The 21820-nt window shown below is 38.1% G+C and overlaps 2 protein-coding genes across 4 annotated transcripts in view; one reads left to right on the forward strand and one right to left on the reverse strand.

The window, feature by feature from the left end:
* RD22 (BURP domain-containing protein) lies at positions 1-2331 on the forward strand. The gene is made up of 3 exons (XM_010251441.3): positions 1-293; positions 437-542; positions 985-2331. The coding sequence occupies exons 1-3, from the start codon at positions 255-257 to the stop codon at positions 2052-2054; spliced, it is 1215 nt and encodes a 404-aa protein (XP_010249743.1). The 5' UTR covers positions 1-254; the 3' UTR covers positions 2055-2331.
* Positions 2332-4079: 1748 nt separating this feature from the next.
* Positions 4080-21820, reverse strand: part of LOC104592214 (MUS308 and mammalian DNA polymerase-like protein) — a 29324-nt gene continuing 11583 nt past the window's right edge. Inside the window, exons 14-27 of one of the 3 annotated variants that reach the window (XM_019196843.2) lie at positions 17222-17413; positions 16648-16866; positions 16385-16502; positions 14217-15418; positions 13636-13833; positions 13257-13516; positions 7921-8110; positions 7724-7834; positions 7276-7628; positions 6699-6807; positions 6486-6602; positions 6036-6132; positions 5612-5745; positions 4080-5482 (exon numbers count right to left, since the gene is read on the reverse strand). In XM_019196843.2, the coding sequence (XP_019052388.1) occupies positions 5645-5745; positions 6036-6132; positions 6486-6602; positions 6699-6807; positions 7276-7628; positions 7724-7834; positions 7921-8110; positions 13257-13516; positions 13636-13833; positions 14217-15418; positions 16385-16502; positions 16648-16866; positions 17222-17413 (3267 nt within the window). In that variant the 3' untranslated portion in view covers positions 4080-5482; positions 5612-5644. Of the gene's footprint in view, positions 5483-5611; positions 5746-6035; positions 6133-6485; positions 6627-6698; positions 6808-7275; positions 7629-7723; positions 7835-7920; positions 8111-13256; positions 13517-13635; positions 13834-14216; positions 15419-16384; positions 16503-16647; positions 16867-17221; positions 17414-21820 lie in introns of those variants that run through there. The other 2 variants (XM_010251442.3, XM_019196844.2) reach the window with 2 other exon arrangements.

Raw genomic sequence — 21820 nt, forward strand, 5'->3', positions numbered from 1 at the left:
ACATTCAATTGCGCCAGCCAAAGGTAGTTGAGGGTCTTGAGGCAATTAATCCAGTCTCACTGATAGGTGGTGCGTTGCTTATGTAGTCAAAGATTTATGAATTCTCATCATCAAACAAATAAAATGAAAAATAACCTTATAAATAGCATCCACTATCACCTTGCTTCAGTGTATAAGCTTAGCTCTCTGTGTTGCATTCAGTGAAGTAATCATCACAAAATCTTTCTGGGTTATTGTTATCGGCCCCTGCAGCAATGGAGCTCCGTTTCCTACCAATCTTTGCTTTTCTTTCGGTGAGCTTTTGATTATTCATTAACAAAATCTTTCTCGTTCGTCAGTATGTTTGTGGGTTGTCTTTCGATTTTTAGAAACAAAAAGAATAAAAGAAAAGAGAGGAGTTATCAGTTACATTTAATTTCTTCTTCTTGTTTTGCAGCTTGCATTGGTTGTCAGCCATGCCACTTTACCTTCAGAAGTTTATTGGCAATCAGTGCTTCCAGATACTCCCATGCCCAAAGCAATCCGTGATCTCTTATGGCCTGGTCCGTCTCATATCTCACTTCTTCTTCTTCTTCTTTTTAAGTCAGAAGTTTTCTGGTTTTAGATGGTCCAGTAAGTTAGAGCTCATCAAAGCTTTACTAAAAAAGAAAGAAGACTACAACAGAGTAAATGAATTAACTCACATTTGTAAATCTCCCCCAAAATCTGAACTCTATTTAACTTTAGTGTTTGCTCAAAATCTGATTTATATAGCAAATCAAATCATTTTTCCAACTCTGAATGTTTTGGCCCATTAAAAGTGATGAATGTTCCAGGGAGGGAGAGGTGAAAACCAACCCCACAAGTGACGAATGACTCGGAGAAAACCGAGTCAATCCAACCGAGTTTAAGTGATTTCAATTAACAGTACTATTAACAATCCCACCACCAATATGTGATTCTATTCATAACACCTTGTTTCTTCTGCTGCTGTTGAACTTGCAGATTTGACAGCAGAGAAAAGTGCCTCTGTTGTGATAGGGAAGGGTGGCGTCCACGTCGTTGCCGGAAAGGGGAAGCCTGGTGGTACTTCGGTGGACGTAGGAAAGGGTGGTGTGCATGTTAACACGGGGAAGCCCGGTGGGTCTGGTACAGCAGTCAACGTAGGCAAGGGCGGAGTCACCGTGAATACCGGAAAAGGGAAGCCCCATGGCACCAGCGTCAATGTTGGACGCAAAGGAGGCGTCGGAGTGCACACCGGAAAGCCTGGGGGCGGAAGCGGAACTCACGTCAACGTCGGAAAGGGAGGAGTAACAGTCAACACAGGACACAAGGGAAAGCCTGTGTACGTCGGAGTGCATCCCGGCGCTAGTCCTTTCCTTTACAAGTACGCCGCCTCTGAGGACCAGCTCCGAGACGACCCGAACGTGGCTCTCTTCTTTATGGAGAAAGATTTGAACGCCGGCACCAAGATGAACTTGCGCTTCACCAAAACAACCAGCGGTGCAACCTTCTTACCACGCCAAGTTGCAGACACCATACCCTTCTCCTCCAAGGCGTTGCCGCAGATCCTCCGGCAGTTCTCGGTGGAGCCTCAATCAGAAGAAGCCGAGCTCATGAAGAACACCCTCGAAGACTGTGAAATGCCGGCCATGGAGGGAGAGGACAAGCTGTGTGCAACATCGCTGGAGTCGATGGTCGATTTCAGCACTTCAAAGCTTGGAAAGCATGTTGTGGCCATGTCCACAGAGGTTGATAAGGAGAACACCAAGAGGCAGCAGTATACCATCTCACCGGGCGTCGAGAAATTGTCCGACGACAAGTCGGTGGTGTGCCATAGCGAGAACTACCCATACGCTGTCTTCTATTGCCATGCCACACAGACCACAAGGGCTTACGCTGTTCCTCTGGTTGGTGCTGATGGAACCAAGGCCAAGGCTGTTGCTGTATGCCACACTGACACAGCGAAATGGAATCCCAAGCACCTGGCCTTCCAGGTACTCAAGGTTAAGCCCGGAACGGTTCCTGTCTGTCACTTCCTTCCTGAGGATCACGTTGTCTGGGTTGGCAAGTAGAAATTCACAGAGAGGACGACAGAGCTTGCAGTTCTCCCATGGTTTCTACTGTTAGTTTGATTGAGGCTGGTTGATGTTTAGCTTGGGCTGTCACAGTATTTTATGTTTGCTTTGGTTAGTCCCCGTCTGATTCCTATAGTTGGCTTGATATACATATTACATAAAAAGCTTGCTGAATGGAGATGTAATAGTGATAAATAATAGATGTTTTCTTGTTTCTTCTGTACTATATATTCTTAATTCTGATAAAATAAATACAGCCCTTTTATGAGATCAATGGCTAGATGAAAAATCTCATTAACCCTCAAAAAATACTGAATAAAATTATTATAAATAAAAAAAATGGAATTGCTTAATTAGATGTGTAACTTAAATTGGCTGGATGAAAAATCCCATTAACCCACAAAAAATACTGAATAAAATGATTGTAAATAAAAAAATGGAATTGCTTAATTACAAGTGTGACTTAAATTGCTTTTTTGCAACCATTCAAAAGTTGGGTCGTCATTTACAGGGAAACTAAACTAATATATATATATATATATAAAAAAAATGTCAGTCCACCTCATGGACTTTTATTAGTTTTTGGGGTTATATTACCAACACCTCCACCTATGTGATTCATTACCCCAATTATCTCTGTTCCAACTGTACTAAAGTTAATGGGAGGTTGACTGAACAATCAATTTATCACCTCCTAATATTAATACAGTTCAGTACTTGACATTGCATTGCACGATTAAGTGTTTTGATCAGTTTCCCATCAGTATACCAAAGCTTGTGCAACTACAACCGTGTGAATTTAATTCCTTTATATTTCGTCATCCCATTCATTGTTGTCTGTCCCTCCAATTTGTAGAAGTTGATTAATTCTATTAATTCCATCGTCCGTATTAAGCCAATATTGAACTGTTTCTTTCTGAGTCTTGGAGCAGAACCATCTGATCAGACAGGTTCTGGCCCTGTTTTGAAGTAATATGGTTTGATAGATGGAATCTTCCATTAGTAAAGAAGTTCAGTTCTTCAAATCCTAAAATGATCATATCACATTTTTCCCTGGAATTCTCTCTTGTTGTAGTACTGGAAAGAAATTAGATCGAGTAAATGCAGAGCAAGTTACATTATAAGGTGAACTGGAGGGGAATTTGCACTACCTTCATGGAGGATAGAGGTCATATTAGTAGCCTCCTCTGTTATATTGAGCTTATTTGTTGTGTGTGTTGGCTTCCATTGATGACAAACGGGTTTGTCGTTGTTGTGTTTGGAATGGAGCGAAAAGGGATACGAGGGTCAGAAACAGAAAAGTGAATGTAACAATGTAACAAATTTCAACCGTCTCATCTGACACACAACTGTTTAACCAAATCTATAGGATCAGTTCTCTGCAACTTCAGAGTTCGGAAGGCAGAGCAGAACCAGGATATATTAAGTGGCACGCCTTAGAGAACACAAGGAAATCTAGAGATTGATATTCAGTAATGGATTAAACCGAGGTCTATGGAGTGACAGTGACTGAACCAACTGCCAAAAGCGGCATCTTCGCTTTCGGAGATCGGTTAAGGGTTTCATTCAGTCACCCATCAGTTCATTAAAGTTATTTCCTTCAGTTGAGCTAATCGAGTTAATGGCACAACAAGGTTGAATTTCTTTGTATCTGAATCTATCAGATCAAGTGGTCCCAGTTGGTAAGATTCAGATTTCCATCTTCCTCCATTAATTAGTAGCCTCCTCAATCCTACAGACATCTGTCCAAGCTCATGAATTGTATTCAGAATGATATTTGATCGATCATTTCTTAATAGGGCGCCCACGGCCCTAGATAGATCGCCACTACTAGTCCACACAAGACTAGAAATCCATCCAAAGTCGGGGGAAGTGCAGAAAACCTTTAATGGCGACCCTCCGTCCAAGCTGAACAATTCCAAGAGGTTCTATTCTGAAAGCTTTCTATTGATGATTTTGCTGTCAACATATGGATTCGACACAGTTATGAAGCCAGAAACCCCTAATCCCTTAAGCAACCAATAAAATTTAAAAAACATTCATAGATAACAACCGATATATACATGGTCAGATTTACTTGTCATGCATTTACAATTATAACAGGTGTTGCCATGCCAGCTTCCTCCTCATCAGTGACAGAAACTAGACGACAAAACTAAAAAAGAATTTAAAAAAACAAAGGGGGAAAAGAATCTAATTATCTAAGAGTTTCAACCACACGAGAACTGTAAATAAAGAATCCGATAAATCGCATATAAAGAGAACGTCCTGTCCAGGCAGCTTGTCTATAGATTTTCAGAAGGCAGCACAAAATTATGTCTGCCTAGCACCAACTTCACTCGTCTCTTAAAAGAATGCGGCTTTCAAGCTCCATCGCAACAGAAACATCCTGAAACCACGACAATAACTATGAATAATCACTGTTGATTATTCTCATGCTGACTGCTGATTACTGAGCCACCAAACTCTTCATAAAAATTCTCAACTGTTGATTATTCTCATTGCTGATTAGTGACCGATCACTCTCGAAAAAAAAAAAATTCTCATCTGTTGATAATTCTCTTCGCTGATTTGATACTACAGTGTTGCTAAAAAAATAAAGCCAAAAACCTCATAAGCCACATGTTCATGATATTCAATGTTTCCTGCGGTTGTCATAACAGCATCTTTTTGTTCCCTGACAATGTTGAACATGAAAACAAGACGATCCTTCTACCAACATAACCCATTGGCAGTACTTTGTGCACAAGACCCCAGGGTACCCTTGGCTACCAGGTCTCAGCTGTTCATAGATTCAATCACCTATCAGGTATAACCCAATTTGAATTTTTTGCAACCTTCAGCACTCCTTTCACATGTTCCTTCTGCACTGAACCTGAACATTGTCAAAATTGCTTTGTAACTGCCTCCATAGTAACCGTTGTGACTGGCACAATGTGACAAGCAAGACCAACAAAACTTGTCATCCACACAAGATGTGTCTTTTCAGAAGCATCGATGTCTCTAAAATTCACAAAGTGACATTGAGAGCATCCACTCAAATTGCTTGCTTTCCATGTGCAGGTACAAAAATCCTTTTGTTAAAGACTTCTTTTTGAAGTTACAGAATCTAGCAAATCTCTTGCTGAGTGCATTTCTGAAGATCCCAACAATGAGCTCCTGGACAACTCAGCAATTGCAATTCAAACCAAGCATTATAATCTCAAGGCCTGTATGGAAGTAAATTCAACTCTTCCGCATAAAGAGGAAATGAACTTTGCACCCAATTTCTTTCATGAATCATCCTTCTAGATGACTTCTAAATGGAGGTAGAGGTTGTTGGTATAGGCAGCACTTCCCATGCAGCTGACAATGAATTTGTTGATCTACCAGCATAAATTTGACACTTCCCCCTCCATTTGAGAGTTCCTCTAGGATTTGAATACCTACAGAGCATCAATTTTATAACTCAATTGACAAAACATAGTAAAATTTTCCATCCAGTAACCAAGTCTTCCACATATTTATACAAATTAATGTAAAAGCTCTTTAACAGAATAAAGTTTTGTCTGTACCAACTGATGATGAAAGGCATTTCTTTGTATAATTCAAGAATGCTGTAAAAGGACTTTTTCTTTGTATTGCTCCACCTGGAAAAGCTCCAAAGAACCCCAGGTTCTTCCAACCTTCAGTTTGACCTGCAAAGGAACTGACACAAGGAAAAAGATACTAGTGAATATATTTCTAAAGAATTAAATGCCATAATTTAACAATGGGTTTGAAAGGGCCAGAAGAACTAGGGGCAGGCCAGAAAGGACATGGATTGAAGTAGTAAGAAATAATTTAAGCACTCACAATTTAACAATGGATATGACACTATAAAGAATGGAATGGTGAAATAGGATTCATGTATCTGACCCAATATTGTTGGGTTAAGGCCTAGATGATTATGATGACGAATTACAAAGCCAGTTTATGTTATGTTGAGTTCATGCATACCTAGAAGTGATACAGCATTTTCCATGCTTAACTGTAGCAATAATCCAGCTTCCCCTATTACCAAAGGATCAACTTCCAACACTAACTCATCATGTACCTGTAAGCATATTACAAAACCATAACCACTTGCAAACATTTTGTTTCATAACCCCAAAACAAAACAAAATGTTCAATCTCACAGTGAGAATATATTGCATATTATGATATTTTTGTGCAGCCTCAGTGTATATGCAGGGTTAAGGCTGCATACATCTGTCCCTCCCAGACCCCACATTGGCAGGAGCCTTGTGCACTGGTCTGCCCTTTTATATTTTTGTGCACATATGTATGTGTGCATATGTTCTGGTCCACCCTTTGCTATGTATGTAAGCATATGTCTATGTACATCACAGAGAGAGAGAGAGAGAGCTTCTTGTTATTATTGCAACCTTGGAGTTTGAAAGTACTAACCTGCAAAAGAATTCGGCAGTGACCTTTAAGCATGGGAAATTGTTTTGCAAATTCAAAACTTGAATTAGGCTTTTCACATCCCTCGGCAATCACAGTATGAATATTTATCATTGCAATCTTGATTATGTCAGCAGCAGAACCCTAAAAAACAGCTATTAGTACCAGGTGGATTCAACATAACATAGTAAGAATAGTCTCTCTGTTATGGTAAACCTGACAAATTGAATTCACAGCCTGCCTCTGAGCTTTAGCTTTTTCTTTGCTATTCCCTAACTTAATTTTTGATAAGAAGCGTTTCCTTCCCTTAAGGGTCTCCACATAGCTGCACAAATAAGACATCATAGAACATAAAACCTCCAAATAGCCCATTGCAAATAAACAACAATAACTTTACTGCATAATATTTAGTGGGAGAGCCTGTCAAATCTAAAGTCACCTTATTTGCTTCAAAAGCTGTCTATTGATTAGTTCAAAACATGTCAAAGATAACAAGTAGATAATTCAAAACGAAGTAGAAACAAGTAATGGAAAAATTAGATGATTTAAACCAAACTTTCAAAAACCATATCCAGGTGCTTCACTTGTCAAAACAAGGCTTTAAACGCTACACAAATAACTGTAGTATGCATTGACTTTGAGAAGCAATAGTTTGGATTAAATGGAATTGGAATGGCATCTTTGTCTTAAGGTCAACTTCCCAAAAGTTGATTACTGTTAGTCTGTTACCATCCAAACCTTTTGGGAACAGGTGGTCATTTGCACCAAAAGAAAACAATAAAGATGAGCTCACCCTTTTTGACGGCAAGATGCAACAGCTTCACTAAGCCAGGAAGCAACACCGGGAAAAGAAGACTTGAAGCTTTCAATTTTTTCTGCTGCTTCATCTGCACTACAGTTCAGTTGTTCTGCAAGGGTTTTAGCACCCATTCCATAGAGGATACCATAGACCAACCGTTTGGTTTGATCTCTCTCTTGGGAAGTAATAGTTGATTCCAACTGTCCAGTCCATTTTGCAGAAATCATAGTGAACACATCACCATTTGGCCTACTAAGAAGTTCAATTAGTGAAGAGTCTTTAGAGAAATGAGCCATCAGTCGTAGCTCTATCTGAGAATAATCTGCTGTTAGCAGCAACCAATTGTCCTGCCATGATCAAATTCAGAATGTGAGGTGTACTGAATTACAACTTTGGAACTAATTAATTCCTTCTCTAAATGGCAATGGTAAGACACCAATACCTGTGTAGGAATAAAATAATCACGGGCATTAATTACATGATGATCAGAACCTGTAGCACTTGTGACTTTGTCAATGCGATGGATTTTTAACTCAACTGAATGTTCAACGCACTACAAATGATAACAAATAAGTAATAATCGGAATTTTTATAATTAAAGCTATTAGGAAAACAAATGAAATAAAAAAAAGGTCAAACCTGAAGATTAGGTTCCTCCATTGAAAGACGTCCAGTTGCTGTTGATGTCTGAAGCCAATGGCCATGTAATGTATACTTTCGTGACTTCACAGATAGCCTAGCCTGTGAACATATGGACCCCAATGTACCATTTAGGAGCTTTGCCAACGTCCTGTGCTCTTTAATTACTGAAATAATAGGATGATGATGCCTGAAAATAACACCAGAGGTCCATTATTAAACAGTTGAAGATACATACAAAGTAGCCATGTAAAAATATAATTAAAAAATAAAAACTTGTAGGTCAAAAAATGTATAAACAATTAATATCTTGAAAACAACTGGAAAAGAATGTGCTGCAAGGACAACACGACATTGATATTTTAATCAAGGTTCAAAGTATCGAAAGCACAAGATACGCATGGATACGCTATGAAACACATAAATCCTAAAAATTATATTAATAACAATACGCACAGGGCATATATGACCATAAATAAGTTACTTACACATGAAAACCCTACTTTAATGGTTTGCATGAAGTCCAAGAGATCAGGACACAATTAGTAACTGCTCAAAAATTACGGAAAAACTAAAACATGCACATATATACCTTACCTTGATTTTCAGAAAACCAAAATAATTTGTCTTAATATTTGTTAATATATAAATTTTAATAATCAATGTTAGCATTAATTGACAAACATCCAGGGCAGTGTTTTAAAAGTGAGGCGCAAAAAAAAAGCGAAAGCGCTGTTTTGTGCGAGGTGCAAGGCACAATGCGAGGTGCACGCCTTTCTGAAACAAGGTTCAAAAATGCAAAAAAAAAAATCAAAAATTGCCAATTTTTCAAAAAAAAAATGCAAATAATTAGAATATTAAACAAATTATTAATTAAAAATTTAAACTTAAATTTAAAAATAAATGCTTTAAAAAACCTATTTATCTCAAATTAGAATACATAAACATAACATGTAACACAAATTTTAAATGAAAATTTAAAAATAAATCAAGCAAAACATATAAAACATATTCAAGCATGTAAACTCTTAATCTCTTTATTTTTTCTCCAATTGCATTACTTCAAATAGCTAATATGGCGTTAAACATTATGCATTCTTGATCCTACGAGCTGCCTTTGTACCAAGCCCAAATATACGTATTTTATATATATTGTAATGACACTTATAATATATATTTATGTTATTTTATGTTATATTATATATTTTATATAAATATTATATATGTAATATTTTATATATAAAAGACTTAGGCATGACCCGACCCATAATCACCCCAATAGACATCCATAAAAAAGAAAAAGCTTATTTAAAGATCAAAATGCATAAAATTTGAACAACAAGATAGATTTGGTGTAATGGTGGACTCATGGTCATTATAAAATACAAACTAGTGACCAAGGTTCAAACTTTCTTATTGCCTACTTTAGTTTCTACACCCAAAATTATGTGTATAAGGCATTAGAATGGTGTGCCAAATTTGAAATTCAAATTCAAACTTGACTTAAAGATTAAAGAATGAATAATGAGAGAGGGAGAGTAATTAAAAGAAAGAAGAACGAGAGAGGGAGAATAATTAATTAAAGTAATTAATCCATAATCTATCGACTGATACATTAGAATATTGACTCGTATCGGGTTCATATCGGCCGATACATAGCTGAAACAGTCTGATATGGGCCTGTATTGGCCCAATACAGACGAAAAGGAACACAACAACCGGTTTCTATACGTTCCGTGTATCGGGCCTTTAAAGGAACGATACATATCAGCCAATACGGGCCGATACATTGCAAACTAGATAACCGGTTGAGCTAAAAGTGGTCTACAGTAACTAATTGGAAAATTTACTTTACATGCATGTAACACATGCAGTAACTAATTGGAAAATTTTTTCTGTCTCCTTGTTATTTTGGCTGGGAAGGTGGTAGTAACCTGGCCATCTGAAACCAGAGCCTTAAAGCAGGAGTTGGTAGTGAACTTGCCATTTGGGTTAGGTTTCCAAATCCGAAGGTCGGGGGTTGTGGGAGAGATGTATGCCTCACTTAGAGAGTTTACAAGAACAGATGTTTCTGCAAGTTCAACCTCTCTCAGTGACCTTCTTAAGTTCAAGTTCCAATTGATTCCTGAGGGAAAGTAGCTTAGGCAAGTGGAAAATGAGGCATCTTGGTTTTGTGATAGGCAGAAAATTCTAGGGAAAGAGAGTGCAAGGGAATACTCTCCCCACCAAAGGTCAGTCCAAAACTTAGTTTTGTTCCCATTTCCTACCTGATATCTAACAAAAGCAATGAAAAGAGAGTAGGTAGAGGAAATAACTTTTCAAGGGTTTGTTGCTTTTACCCGGGTCAAGTGGACCTTGCTATCCCAACTGTTGGCATCCCTCCCATACTTTCTGTTAATGACTGCCATCCATAATGCTTCAGGCTCAAGGGAGTATCTCCATAACCATTTCCCGAGAAGGGTACCATTCCTTTCCTTGATGTGTCCTAAACCCAGTCCTCCATCCCTCTTTGGCCTAGAAACTTGTTTCCAGCAAACTAAGTGGTTGTGATTCCTTCTGTCACCTCCTCCATCCCATAAGAAATCACGTTGAAGTTTCTCCAATTTGTTTTCTATTTTCCCTAGGATTTGAAAAACCAAAAGGAAGTAAGTTGACAGATTGGAAAGAGAGATTTTGATTAATGTGAGTCTACTGCCTTTTGAATATAATTCTTCTTCCAGGTTGCTAATTTTTCTCCAATTCTCCACAATCAAGTCCCAAAAGATTTGGTTCCTCGGATTCCCACCAAGTGGCATCCCCAAGTAGGAGATGGGAAGGCTTTCCACTTTGCACCCCAACAACTCCTTAAATCTGTCTAGAAGGGGTACTTTCACATTTAATCTCTACAAGGCTGCTTTTGGAAAAGTTGACTTGAAGCCCAATCACCAGTTCAAACCATCTTAATACCTGTTTACGGTTAGGAGATGTTTTCCCAGTCAGCTTCTAAGAATAATATGATGTCATCTACAAAGATTAGGTGAGACACTTTAAGTCTTTCCCTTCCAACTTTGAAGCCTTTTAGGAGGTTCAAACCTTTCGCTTTCTCTATCATGTGGCTGAAGATGTCGACTACCAAAGTGAAAAGTAAGGGAGAGAGTGGGAAGCATTGCCTTAAGCCCCTGTTGGCTTTAAAGTAACCAGATGGTTCTCCATTTATCAGAATTGATGCAGCCCTTTATCCAACTGACTCACTTACTCCCGAAACCTCTCAGGCACAGAATTTCCACTAAGCACTCCCAGTCCACTTTGTCAAACGCCTTTTCCAGGTCCAGCTTTAAAACTACCCCTGATTTTCCTCTTTGCTTTAAGTCTTCTACACATTCATTTGCCACTAAAACACTGTCAATAATCTGTCTCCCTTTCACAAAAGTATATTAGTATGATTTTGTAAAGGCTCCCCACCAAACTGATTGGCCTGAAGTCCCCAACTTCAAAGATGCCCTCTTTCTTAGGAACTAAGGTAATAAAGGTGGAGTTGTTGCCTTTGTTCACAATTGCAGACTTACAAGTCTGAAAACACCTCTAATAGGTCTGTTTTTTAAGTTTCCCAGAAAGTTTGATAGAAGAACAATGGAAATCCATAAGGTCCGTGGGTTTTATCTCCATCCAGATTAAATACTGCTTTCTTCACTTCTTCCTCATCCCAGTGATCCAAAGGTATTTCCTCTGAACCAGAGGGGCTTCAAACTCTGAAGTTTTCAAAGGAATTTCCTTAAATGACTTTCAGAGAAACTCAGCTGAAATCCTCTACACTTCTCCCAGAATTGGTTCTACTCAAACATCCTGTCCTAGGGAAGAAAACCTGATAACTCTAAGTTTTGATGAAAGTGCTCAAGGATCCACAGTTAAAGCTGGAATTGGAAGAGTAATTCGTGGGAGTGGGGGAAGTATCCTTTGGGCTTACAGTGGTCCAATCAGGAGAGCTGATGCCACCAAGGCCGAGATATTAGCCACCCTCACAGGTCTCCATTATGTCAAAATGTTAGGCCTTTCCTCTTTATCTATCGAGGGTGACTCAGCTAACACAATAAAGTGGTTACGACAGAAGACTGGAGGTCCTTGGAGGCTTGCACATCTACTGACTGAAGCCAGAGACATTTTAAATTCCCTGAATGTGAAGCTAGTTTGGATCCCTAGGGAACTAAACATTGTAGCTGACAGCCTAGCCAAATCTGGAGACCATAGAGTTAATTAGTTTTCTGATCATCTGATGTATCACTGCATGTGTAATTCTGTTCATGCCTTCTAAGGCCTTGTCTTTGTTAACTTTTCTCAGTTAACTCTTAATAAAATCTCTGTTAATTTTTATCAAAAAAGTATTATCTACTGGTCAACCAATTTCAGTTAGACTTTCAATATTTAGAAGGATAACAAAAAGGGCTAAATTTCAATGTTCATGCATAACAGAGACCTGTTATTACAGCATATCAGATTTAAACTGAGAATAGGTGAATATATATTTTTTGAAAGATAATTGTGCAGTTAAGGACCTCTGTGTATGGATTTTCCTACCCTTTTTACCTTCACCCAAAACAAAGAAACCACAACCAAGGAGTATTATGAGGTGATAGGACAGATCGTCTGGTTGCCTAGGCTGCACATGAACATTAAAACTGGGAAGCTGAATCCCTTTCACCTTGTTGGATTCCCTCAGAAGGTCTCATTTTCAAACAGGCATCTGAGGTGCAAGAGTTTGGAAGGCTAGACCAATCCCATGGATGATTGGGAAAGTCAATGTGCCTTCTAAAATCTCCTTTGTATCTAGAGAGCCACCATAGACAAGACTCTGACCACAAACCACCTTATCTCCAAAGTGGTCTTAGATGACCTATGTTGCTTATGTAGGAAGGGGGCTGAACCTGTGCAGAATCTACTAATCCATTGTGATTTCTCTACGAAAACATGGGATCACTTTATCCATTTGTTCAAGAGACAATGGGTCATTCCTCAAGATCTTCCCATGCCATTATCATCTTAATCAGTTAAGGACCATAGTAAACAAGGCCAAACATTATGGAGTTTCTCCCCTTTAATATCTGTTGGTCACTCTGGGAGGAGAGAAATAACAAGATTTTTGAAAGAAGAGCAAAACCATCGGAAGCTATCATTGGGAAAGACTGAAAATATTCTTGTGCAATAGACTATCATTATCAAAGAGTTCGTGGATTTTATCTATTTTTGTTGAGGCAAACTCTCTCTCTTTTTATTAATAAAATTACATTTTATGAATAATGGTAATAATAATAACAACAGTGCAAAAAGAAAAAAAAAAGAGAAAAAAACCTCAATTACTATACCTTAGTAGATCCAAGGAATGTTTATCAGTGCTGGGATGCTGCTTGCCTTTAGAGCTCCCCTCAGGAATGGGCAACTTTAAGTGTCCATAAAGCACGTTTGCAATATCTGCAGCTGTATAAAGTGAAAAAGTCATGCCAGCAAGCTTGTAAGCTTCCTTCTCGAGTTCCTTTAATTTTTTCCCTAATACTTTCCTTGCCCTAAGGCATCCTTCCATGTCAACACCTATTCCCCAGAGTTCCATATCTGCTAGGACATTAACCTACAAGAACATTGTATAGAACACACTTCAAAATATCCAATCTCTAATTAATTACAAAATATAGGTTCCTATAAGATAGAAGTAGAATGTTCCTGGTAAGAACCAATAGGGAAGCTTACCAGTGGGTTTTCAATGTTCGTAAGTGTTTCACTAAGTTCTTCAGAAACTAGTAACTTCCATAAAACAGAACCCAGGGCTCGTATTTGTGCAACACGACGGCAGCAACCATTATGTGCTGCTTTACGCATTTGATTCTTCCACCGTCCACTACGATTAGCAGCTGCAGCAACTTCACTGGATAACCTTTTCTTAACCTCCTGCACAGTGATTATAGTTTCAGAAAGCAAGGCAAATTCTTTACAAGTAAACAGGTCCTACACTTCCCAGATAGTTTTGAATAGATTGAAAATACTGAAAAGGTATCTACTTATCTAAGCAACAAACAAGGTGTTTGGTGCCATCATAGTTCTGTCTCATTTAGTTCCATAACATACTGTGTTGGTTGTTGACATTCTGTTGGGGCGTTGCTTGCAGGTTCTGGAACCAGCAATTCATGGTTCCCGATCAGAAAATCTCATAGAAAATTGAGCATGCTATTAACTCATGTTCTGGAAATACCACACCCATTTTTACCACAGTAGCAAACGCCTCAAAATGACCCATTCTAGTGTCTATTTGTCAAAACAATACTCAAAATTACCTTTTCAAGATTTGGATTGGAGCTCCTCTCCTCATCAGGCCAAAGCATCCATGATACAATAGACATGTCAATTCCATCTTGAAGATAAATTGGGGGCATCAATAAGTATGAGTTGTCTATTACTTCAATATCCACATCCTTCTGTATGGAGCTTAGACCAAACCTCTGAATAGAAATCCCAGGATTTTTAAGCACCTGAATTTGGACCTTTACATTCCAACTAATTTTTCTAACATTTCCCCTTCCCATGATCCTAGCTATTCTACTCCATCTGTGTTTAGCTGTTTCCCATCGATTAATCACATTGCTAGTTTCATTCACAGAATTGACTTCGTTTTTTCTAGTCAAAGTGGGCATGTCAATCAATGGTAGATCCTTTGATAAGTTGACATAGTACACAGGAGAATTTGTCCAACAGATGGCCATTCCATGAATTTCAAAAGGGACAATGGAGTTCAGGTCAGATCGCTTAGAGAAGTGAATATCAAAAAAGAACTCTTGAATTGTATACCAAAGATCTAAGAAACAATCAAATCCACCAGGAATACAGCTTGCACTAATTGGACCTTTGTCATAAATGTTGGCATCAGCAGTGTTACCAATACTTCCTCTTTTTCTGTTCTCTTCCTGCTGTTCATGGTTAATATGCCAACTATGTGTACTGTCATTATAGCCAGCATTCTCCAACTTTGCAGAGGCAGGTGCAGGTACCCCAGGGTTTTGTGTATGGTTGTTATTTGCTGTAACATTAATACCAAGGGATTGAGAAGATCCTTCAATCTTTATTCCAATGTTACCATCATTAGAAGCAGATTGCATTGCATTAACTGAGTTTACTTCTTCAACTGAAGCATGTACGCTAGTATGTGATGTCCTTCCCAATATCTGCCCCGCAATTTTTGGGGCAATATCATCAGAAGACTGATTACCTATTGCATCTGGTGCAGTTGTAATATCTTGTACACCAACAATGCTGTTACCAGTGTCATCACCAGAAGATGTCCTTCCACCTTCTTGGACATTACCCCTAGATGTGGCCACTAAAAATGGTCGAGAAAACTGAGGAACATCAAGTCCAAGTGATTTGAAAGCTGAAAAAGCTGCAGCTCTGGCCTCTTCGGCTTTGTCAAGAACAATTTTGCGGGCACCATTTTTAATCTTCTTGGCTGCACCCATTTGTATCCGTCGCTGTGCTGAACCTTCTAAGCATACAATACTGAAATTGTTACTATAAAGGATACAACTGCAGTAAAAGAAATTTTGAACAGTAGTATTGCTCTTTTAACAAATGCTAACAAAAACTTATGAAGATAAATAACATAGGAATCCCAATATAAATATATGCAGTGGTTTCACAATCAACTATCAACAGCCAAAGCGAAAAAATATATACTATGTTTTCAGAATCATTATAGAAAACACTTACTTGAATTGTATGTGTTACACATGGTAACATATACAGGGCATGAATCTCTGCAAGTATCCCATGCTAGAAAAGGATGTGTATAGTAAACCAAGTTTTCAGCCCAATTATCAAGCCTCATAATCAACAAAGAATACTATTAAACAAAGTTACCATTTACCAATAAACATATTTCAGCCCCTGCATCTACGAATAAACTCAGGAAAAATACCAAGTTCTTTTAGACAAAGTTCTCAAAGTGTATGATTTGATATGTGTATTTGTGTATGCACACACATCTATGTGTGTCTGCACATGCATAAACAAAAAAACTTTAATAAGGAAAGATAAAATCAAAAGTTCAAAACTAAATCATCTAGGTACTATCCATGGTCCTGAAACTACCACATATAACTTCAATTTCACTTTACATTAGGAATCCCTAGGCTGAAAACATTCCAAAAAAAGAAGCATGCCAAATATTGCTCTTCACAAGGAAAGATGATTATGCCATAGAGATCCTGATCGAAAGAAAAAATAAACCCACTAGAAACCTACCATTGGAACTCCAAATATCTCATGGCAGATGTGTATCCAAGAAAAGAAAAAGAAAGCATTTTGGAAGAAGCTATGCATTCATTTATCACCAGTACCATAAGTGAAAGAAATCAAAACATTTTAATTTATAAAAGGCTTTAGTTACCGACGCAAAAATAGCTAAAAACTATTGGAATTACCACTTGTGACCTATCACAGAATATTTTACCTTGTGCAGCCCATGATGAAGATTCAAAAAGAGCTTTGACTATTTCCGGAAGGGATGCCTCAGCAATGGCTAAAGGTGTACGCAAGCCAGCCTTATACAGTGCTCTAGCTCGAGAACCCTAAAGTAAAAATGAAATGCCTTGATATATAGCTAATCTTGAACTAATTATTAAGGGAATTGTACATCAAATATCAACTAAAAGTCATGATTAACTATTGCAAGAAGGATAAAATAATCACTCACAGAAAAATTAGAATTCCCACCTTAACATATGGGATAGTAGTAAGCTCTGCTATCTCTGCTCTCACTCCAAATGAAACTCTATTCTGAAACTTAGAAACCAAGCCCTCCAAATCATGCCAACCAAGTCTCTCGCAGAACAAAGAAACCATTGAAGCAAACCTTCCAGCATTCTCTTGTAAGGCTTGAACCATTCCTCTAGCCACTTTAAAGGCTTCACAAACATCAGCAACAGGTGCCTCCTGCATGCCAGATTGTTACAAATACTCTGAAAACCATCCCATGCTTCCACACAGAACCAAATACAAGAGAACTGAGCAAAAAACCTTGTATGCCATATTGTTGCCAATAAATGACAATAATAGTTAGAAGTTCAAATCTATAACATACACATTAATAAAGACAGAAGACCTACCAAGAGATATAGAAGAAAAATCAATTTCCCAAAATGTATCAAAGACATCCTTGAGAATGTATTTAATTATATATTTCCAAGTACCACAAGCATGATCAAGGATCTCGGAATGCATAATTCAATATCACGTAGCTAAAAAAGAGAACCACCTAGAATATTTTTCTGTAAGACAAGAAAATCACCTGCACAAGTCTTGACAAGATGAGTGCCACATAAAAGCGTTTGCACACTCTAAGTACTTGTTCATCTGAAAGCATATTACTACAGTGTGGCCCTTTCCTATTCTCTCTTGACTTATTTGAGATGTGCAAAGGTGCACCATGGGCCATGCGCATCAAAAAAGGCTCTACTACCCCAACACGATTACCAACAGACTGCAAGTCATGAATTTGTAAGAAAAATGTCAGTCATCTGCAATAACAGCAGATACATAGCAAAGGAAAAAAGTGAAAGTAGTTGAAGTACTTGCTCATCGATAATTGTAATAATCCAAGCCACATGCAATTAGTATAACTCAATAGCAAGGGGATTGGTACAGTAGTAAAGGGATTTCCAGTTTAAAAGAACCAAGAATGGTACACGTGGTTAACTAATTGGTGGATCAATTTCAAAAGACTCAATCTGACATGTTGTGTTTGATGTAATAGCAATTCCATGTCCCAATTTTTCATCTTATGTTATCTGACTGAAATATTGATAACTTTAACAATTCATGTAAACAAAGGCAAGAGAAGATTATGGGGGTACTTTGCATGGATCATGTGAAAAATCAAAAGGATTACCCATCAGAACAAGTGTGTGATGGATTACATCATCCATCCAACTGGGAGGGAAGAGTGGTGGAGACATGGAAAGGGAAAAAACCATAGAAGAAGAAATCATGTTTCTTCCAACACCAGTCCCAATGTCATAGAGTTAGGGTTTTTTTATTCAATAGGTTTAGGTTTATTTGAATTTTGCCAATTTCGGCACTGAACAGAGTGGTATGGAAAAACAGGATTCATGGAGCTAACCAACATGGTTAGGGCAAGGCTTAGTTGGGTTAAGTTGAATTTTGTCAATCTCAGTATTTTAAAACTTCTTTTCTAATTTGTTAGTGTCTTAGTAATAAGGAAAATCATCTTAGAGGGTAATAATAGTTTCAAATGGCTTTTTTTATAATGTTATTAGAATTTTAAAGAGTTAAAAGTTCTAATTATGTCACTTTTCTTTTAACCAATTTTTCAGAGGCCAAAAAATTTACCGCATTTACATGATTTTGGTTTTAGAGACTTATGGTTGTTTTACTGATATGGTGGTTTCAGTCTGTAGTGAGATTTTAGTCTTCCTATTTTCTTGATCCCTCATACAGTTGCTTTTGGTTGTTTAGTATTAGTAGGATTGGCAATGAATTGTTGGAATTGTTTAAAAGCCAACGTCCTTAAATAAGAATTCCAATGGGTTTGCCTTAGTTCTAAAGCAATTAAAAGTTATTTTAGGTCATTTACCAATTGAGTTTGGAGTCTATAAAGGGGTATCTTAGCTTTCATGTTGAGTCTACAAATAGAGTCAACATAAATGAAATTAAAAAGTTGAATTTTTTATAAGCAAAAGATCATTAAAAAAGTTCAGTTTGGTGAATTCTATGTTGAGTCTATAAATAGTTTTTTTATTGTTACCGTTGGGCTTCATTGATTATGATAAAAGAATGTTATGCACAATGAACTTGGCTTCCTTGTTAGCCTTTGCCTGAACTACATACCCCCCCATTGGCTGCGTTTGGAAGCGATGTAAAACCTCATTGATGTAAAACTCCATCAATAGAGTTTCACACCGAACCGTAAGAATGTTCCGACCGTTGAGCTTCAAAAAACACAGAATTTTACATCGATTTTATTGATGTACAATATACATCAATAATCAATGTAAAACTCCACTCCATCCAAATGCCGATAAATCTGAACTGGGAGTCGAGTTTTACATTGATCTTGATTTACACTCCATCCAAATGCCAACAAAACCGAACCGGCATAAACTTTTACATCACTTCCAAACGCAGCCTTTGTTATTACATACAGGTTCATTGGTAATTGGTTACACCTGTTGCGCAAAACCCAGAAACACAGACTCAAGTGGCACAAGAAAATGAAGTAAAACAGAGATCAAGAGAAGCAAGAGAATAAAGGACACACAGATTTACATGGTTCGGCTTATAGCCTACGTCCACAGAGGAGGGAGGAGCAGAAATCCACTACGGGAATCAGCAATTGAGAATACAAAGTTATGCACAACCTCTCGTAGAAACCCTAAACCCCAATACACCCAAACTTCTCTCTCAAGCCAAAGATGCATAAAAGAGAAAACCCCCAAATTACATGACATATCGTATTCGAGTCGGACCTTAGTGGCCCAAGCCCTACGCTTCCACCACAAACCGCTATAAAATTTTGCCTTTGGGTTTTCTCAAATTGATTCAGAGCAGGTTGCAAACAAAGAATTCATGGCACAAACAGAACAACACCCCAAGACAATTGTTCCCTATTAACCCCCTTGCTTTTTTTGATAAAAAAATAAAAAACAACAAATTATTAAGAAAAGAAAGAAAGTACAAGAGAGGTGATAAGTTATAACCCAGAAAAAAAAAAAAAAGAATACAACCTCCTAGAACCTTTGGACACACCTTCCCCCACCAAGCCTACAAAACCAAAAAAGAAAATCCTGAACTCCAACTGACACCACCCACCCTAGCCCCTGACTATTCAACAATCAACATCACCAACAATGTGAGAAAGCATTCCTTTCCCTCCCTTACTGAATACTGACTTTCTTTACCTTTATGTAATATCTTTACAAGCATTCCTTAGAGAGGCATGAGTTGCTACCTCTCTTGCATAAAATGAAATCACATTACAAGTGTGCCCTGTACAAAATAGACCTCTCCACCCCTTGCTTAGTCAAAGCATCCGCCATACCATATGTTGATCTCCTCAGTCCTCACCCATTGTATCCTCAAATTCATCCTGGTTAACCATGCAAATTTTTTCATTTCAGTCTGGTAGCAAGTAGCAACAAATTATAGACTTTCTTTACCTTCTTGTTAGGCCAAATCTAAAAAGGTAAAAAAAAAAAAAGCCTTGCAAAAAATTCCAACACTTGAACATTGTAGAAGTTCTTCTGATTTTTGAGATGTCTTCCCAATTTGGGATTCCTCTCACTAGCGCTGATCCTCTCTAATTCCAACACTGTATTCTTCTTAGAAGTATGAATAGCTTCGTCCTCTCCTATCACTACAACATCTCATGCCAAAATAGATGATGCCGCAAAAATCCAACACTGGATTCTCCCTTCAAAGATCAACCAAACTTTTCTTCCAACTCCCTAAATTTCTTAACTCGCCATTACCTCCCCCCCCCAAAAAAAAAAGAATAAACCTAGAGGTTAAATCACCTCCACTTCAATATCACTATCCAAATCAATTCCACTTTCTACTTCATGAGTTTCATCTAAAATAACATCTTCACTTGAACTGTAATACACACCATCTTCCTCACCTTCCATTTCTTTCTCATCCTTTTTCTAAAATTGGTTTGGTTCTATATCCTCATTTCCTTTTATCACCAGCTTCCCCCACTTCCCCCTTTTCACCCCCTTCAAACCTTCCCAACACTTAAACAATTTAGCTTCCATCAGCAATCTTAGAAGAGTCTCCCGCATCTCCCACGGTTCCACCTTGTCATTCCCCCCTCTTTCCAAATCCCTCTCTTCCTACATCCTCCTCTAAAACCATCTCTTTCTCTACTTCACAAGCACCCATCTTCGCCCCGTCCTTACCCTAATGAAATCCTCTTCCCTAACTTCTTGAAACTCATCTACTGAAATTCCTTCTTCCAAACTCATTTCTTCCACATCAACCCTTCTACATCTCCCATTCCCAGCACTTCCCTTCTACATCTCCCATCCCCAGCACTTCCCTTCTACATCTCACCTATTACCCCCCCCCCAACCATTTTGCAAGTGAATCAACCATACAATTTGCTGATCTAGATACCCAAATAACAAAAACAACCATCTCCCTTTCTAGTTTGACTTCTCTCAGTGTGTGCCTATAATCCTATATCACAATTTTCCTTGGCTATCATTCTTTAGCCAGCCCACCAATCTTGGAATCTCCATCCACAATTTTCAAATGGTATATCTCCCAATAGAAAGGCCTAATTATGGGTGAGACTAGTCAAAACTAGATGAATCTAACTGGAAATGCCTGCATGGAGTGGTTGAGAAGCCAAGGAACTCAAGAAGGAAGCACAGGAAAAGGAGCCCAAAGAAGAGAGGGTAGAGATTCTAGAATCAGGTTTAGAGGTATCAAGATCCTCTCTCCCATATCTGTAAAAAAAAGGTCCCCTCTACCAACCCCCCCCCCCAAAAAAAAAACAAATAAAGGTTACCCAGGTCAGCTATTTGAGCATATTCAGAGTCCCTCAAGCCTCTCCTTAAAACCAAATCCTATGAAAGTCCCAAATAAGAAAAACAAGGCAAGTGAGAAATAGGTTTGTGTTTGTGCAAGGAAATGGAAAAAACAATGTGGAACCAGTCTTTTAAAGATCTTCCTGCTAATCCTTTGGTGGACAGCAAGTTGTAGGACCCCTTACTTTCCCTACACAAGTGAGTTTTCATGAGTGATGATGCCCAGATAAGGATAAGGATACAGACATGGATAAAGAAAATGGGATACAACTCTCTAATTCCTAAAATCCTTGAAATGGATACAAGTATGGGTATCCCATGTAAAAGGCTTATATCAT

Source organism: Nelumbo nucifera, chromosome 8 (assembly GCF_055504915.1).
Source record: "Nelumbo nucifera cultivar China Antique chromosome 8, China Antique-T2T, whole genome shotgun sequence".
Taxonomy (NCBI): domain Eukaryota; kingdom Viridiplantae; phylum Streptophyta; class Magnoliopsida; order Proteales; family Nelumbonaceae; genus Nelumbo; species Nelumbo nucifera.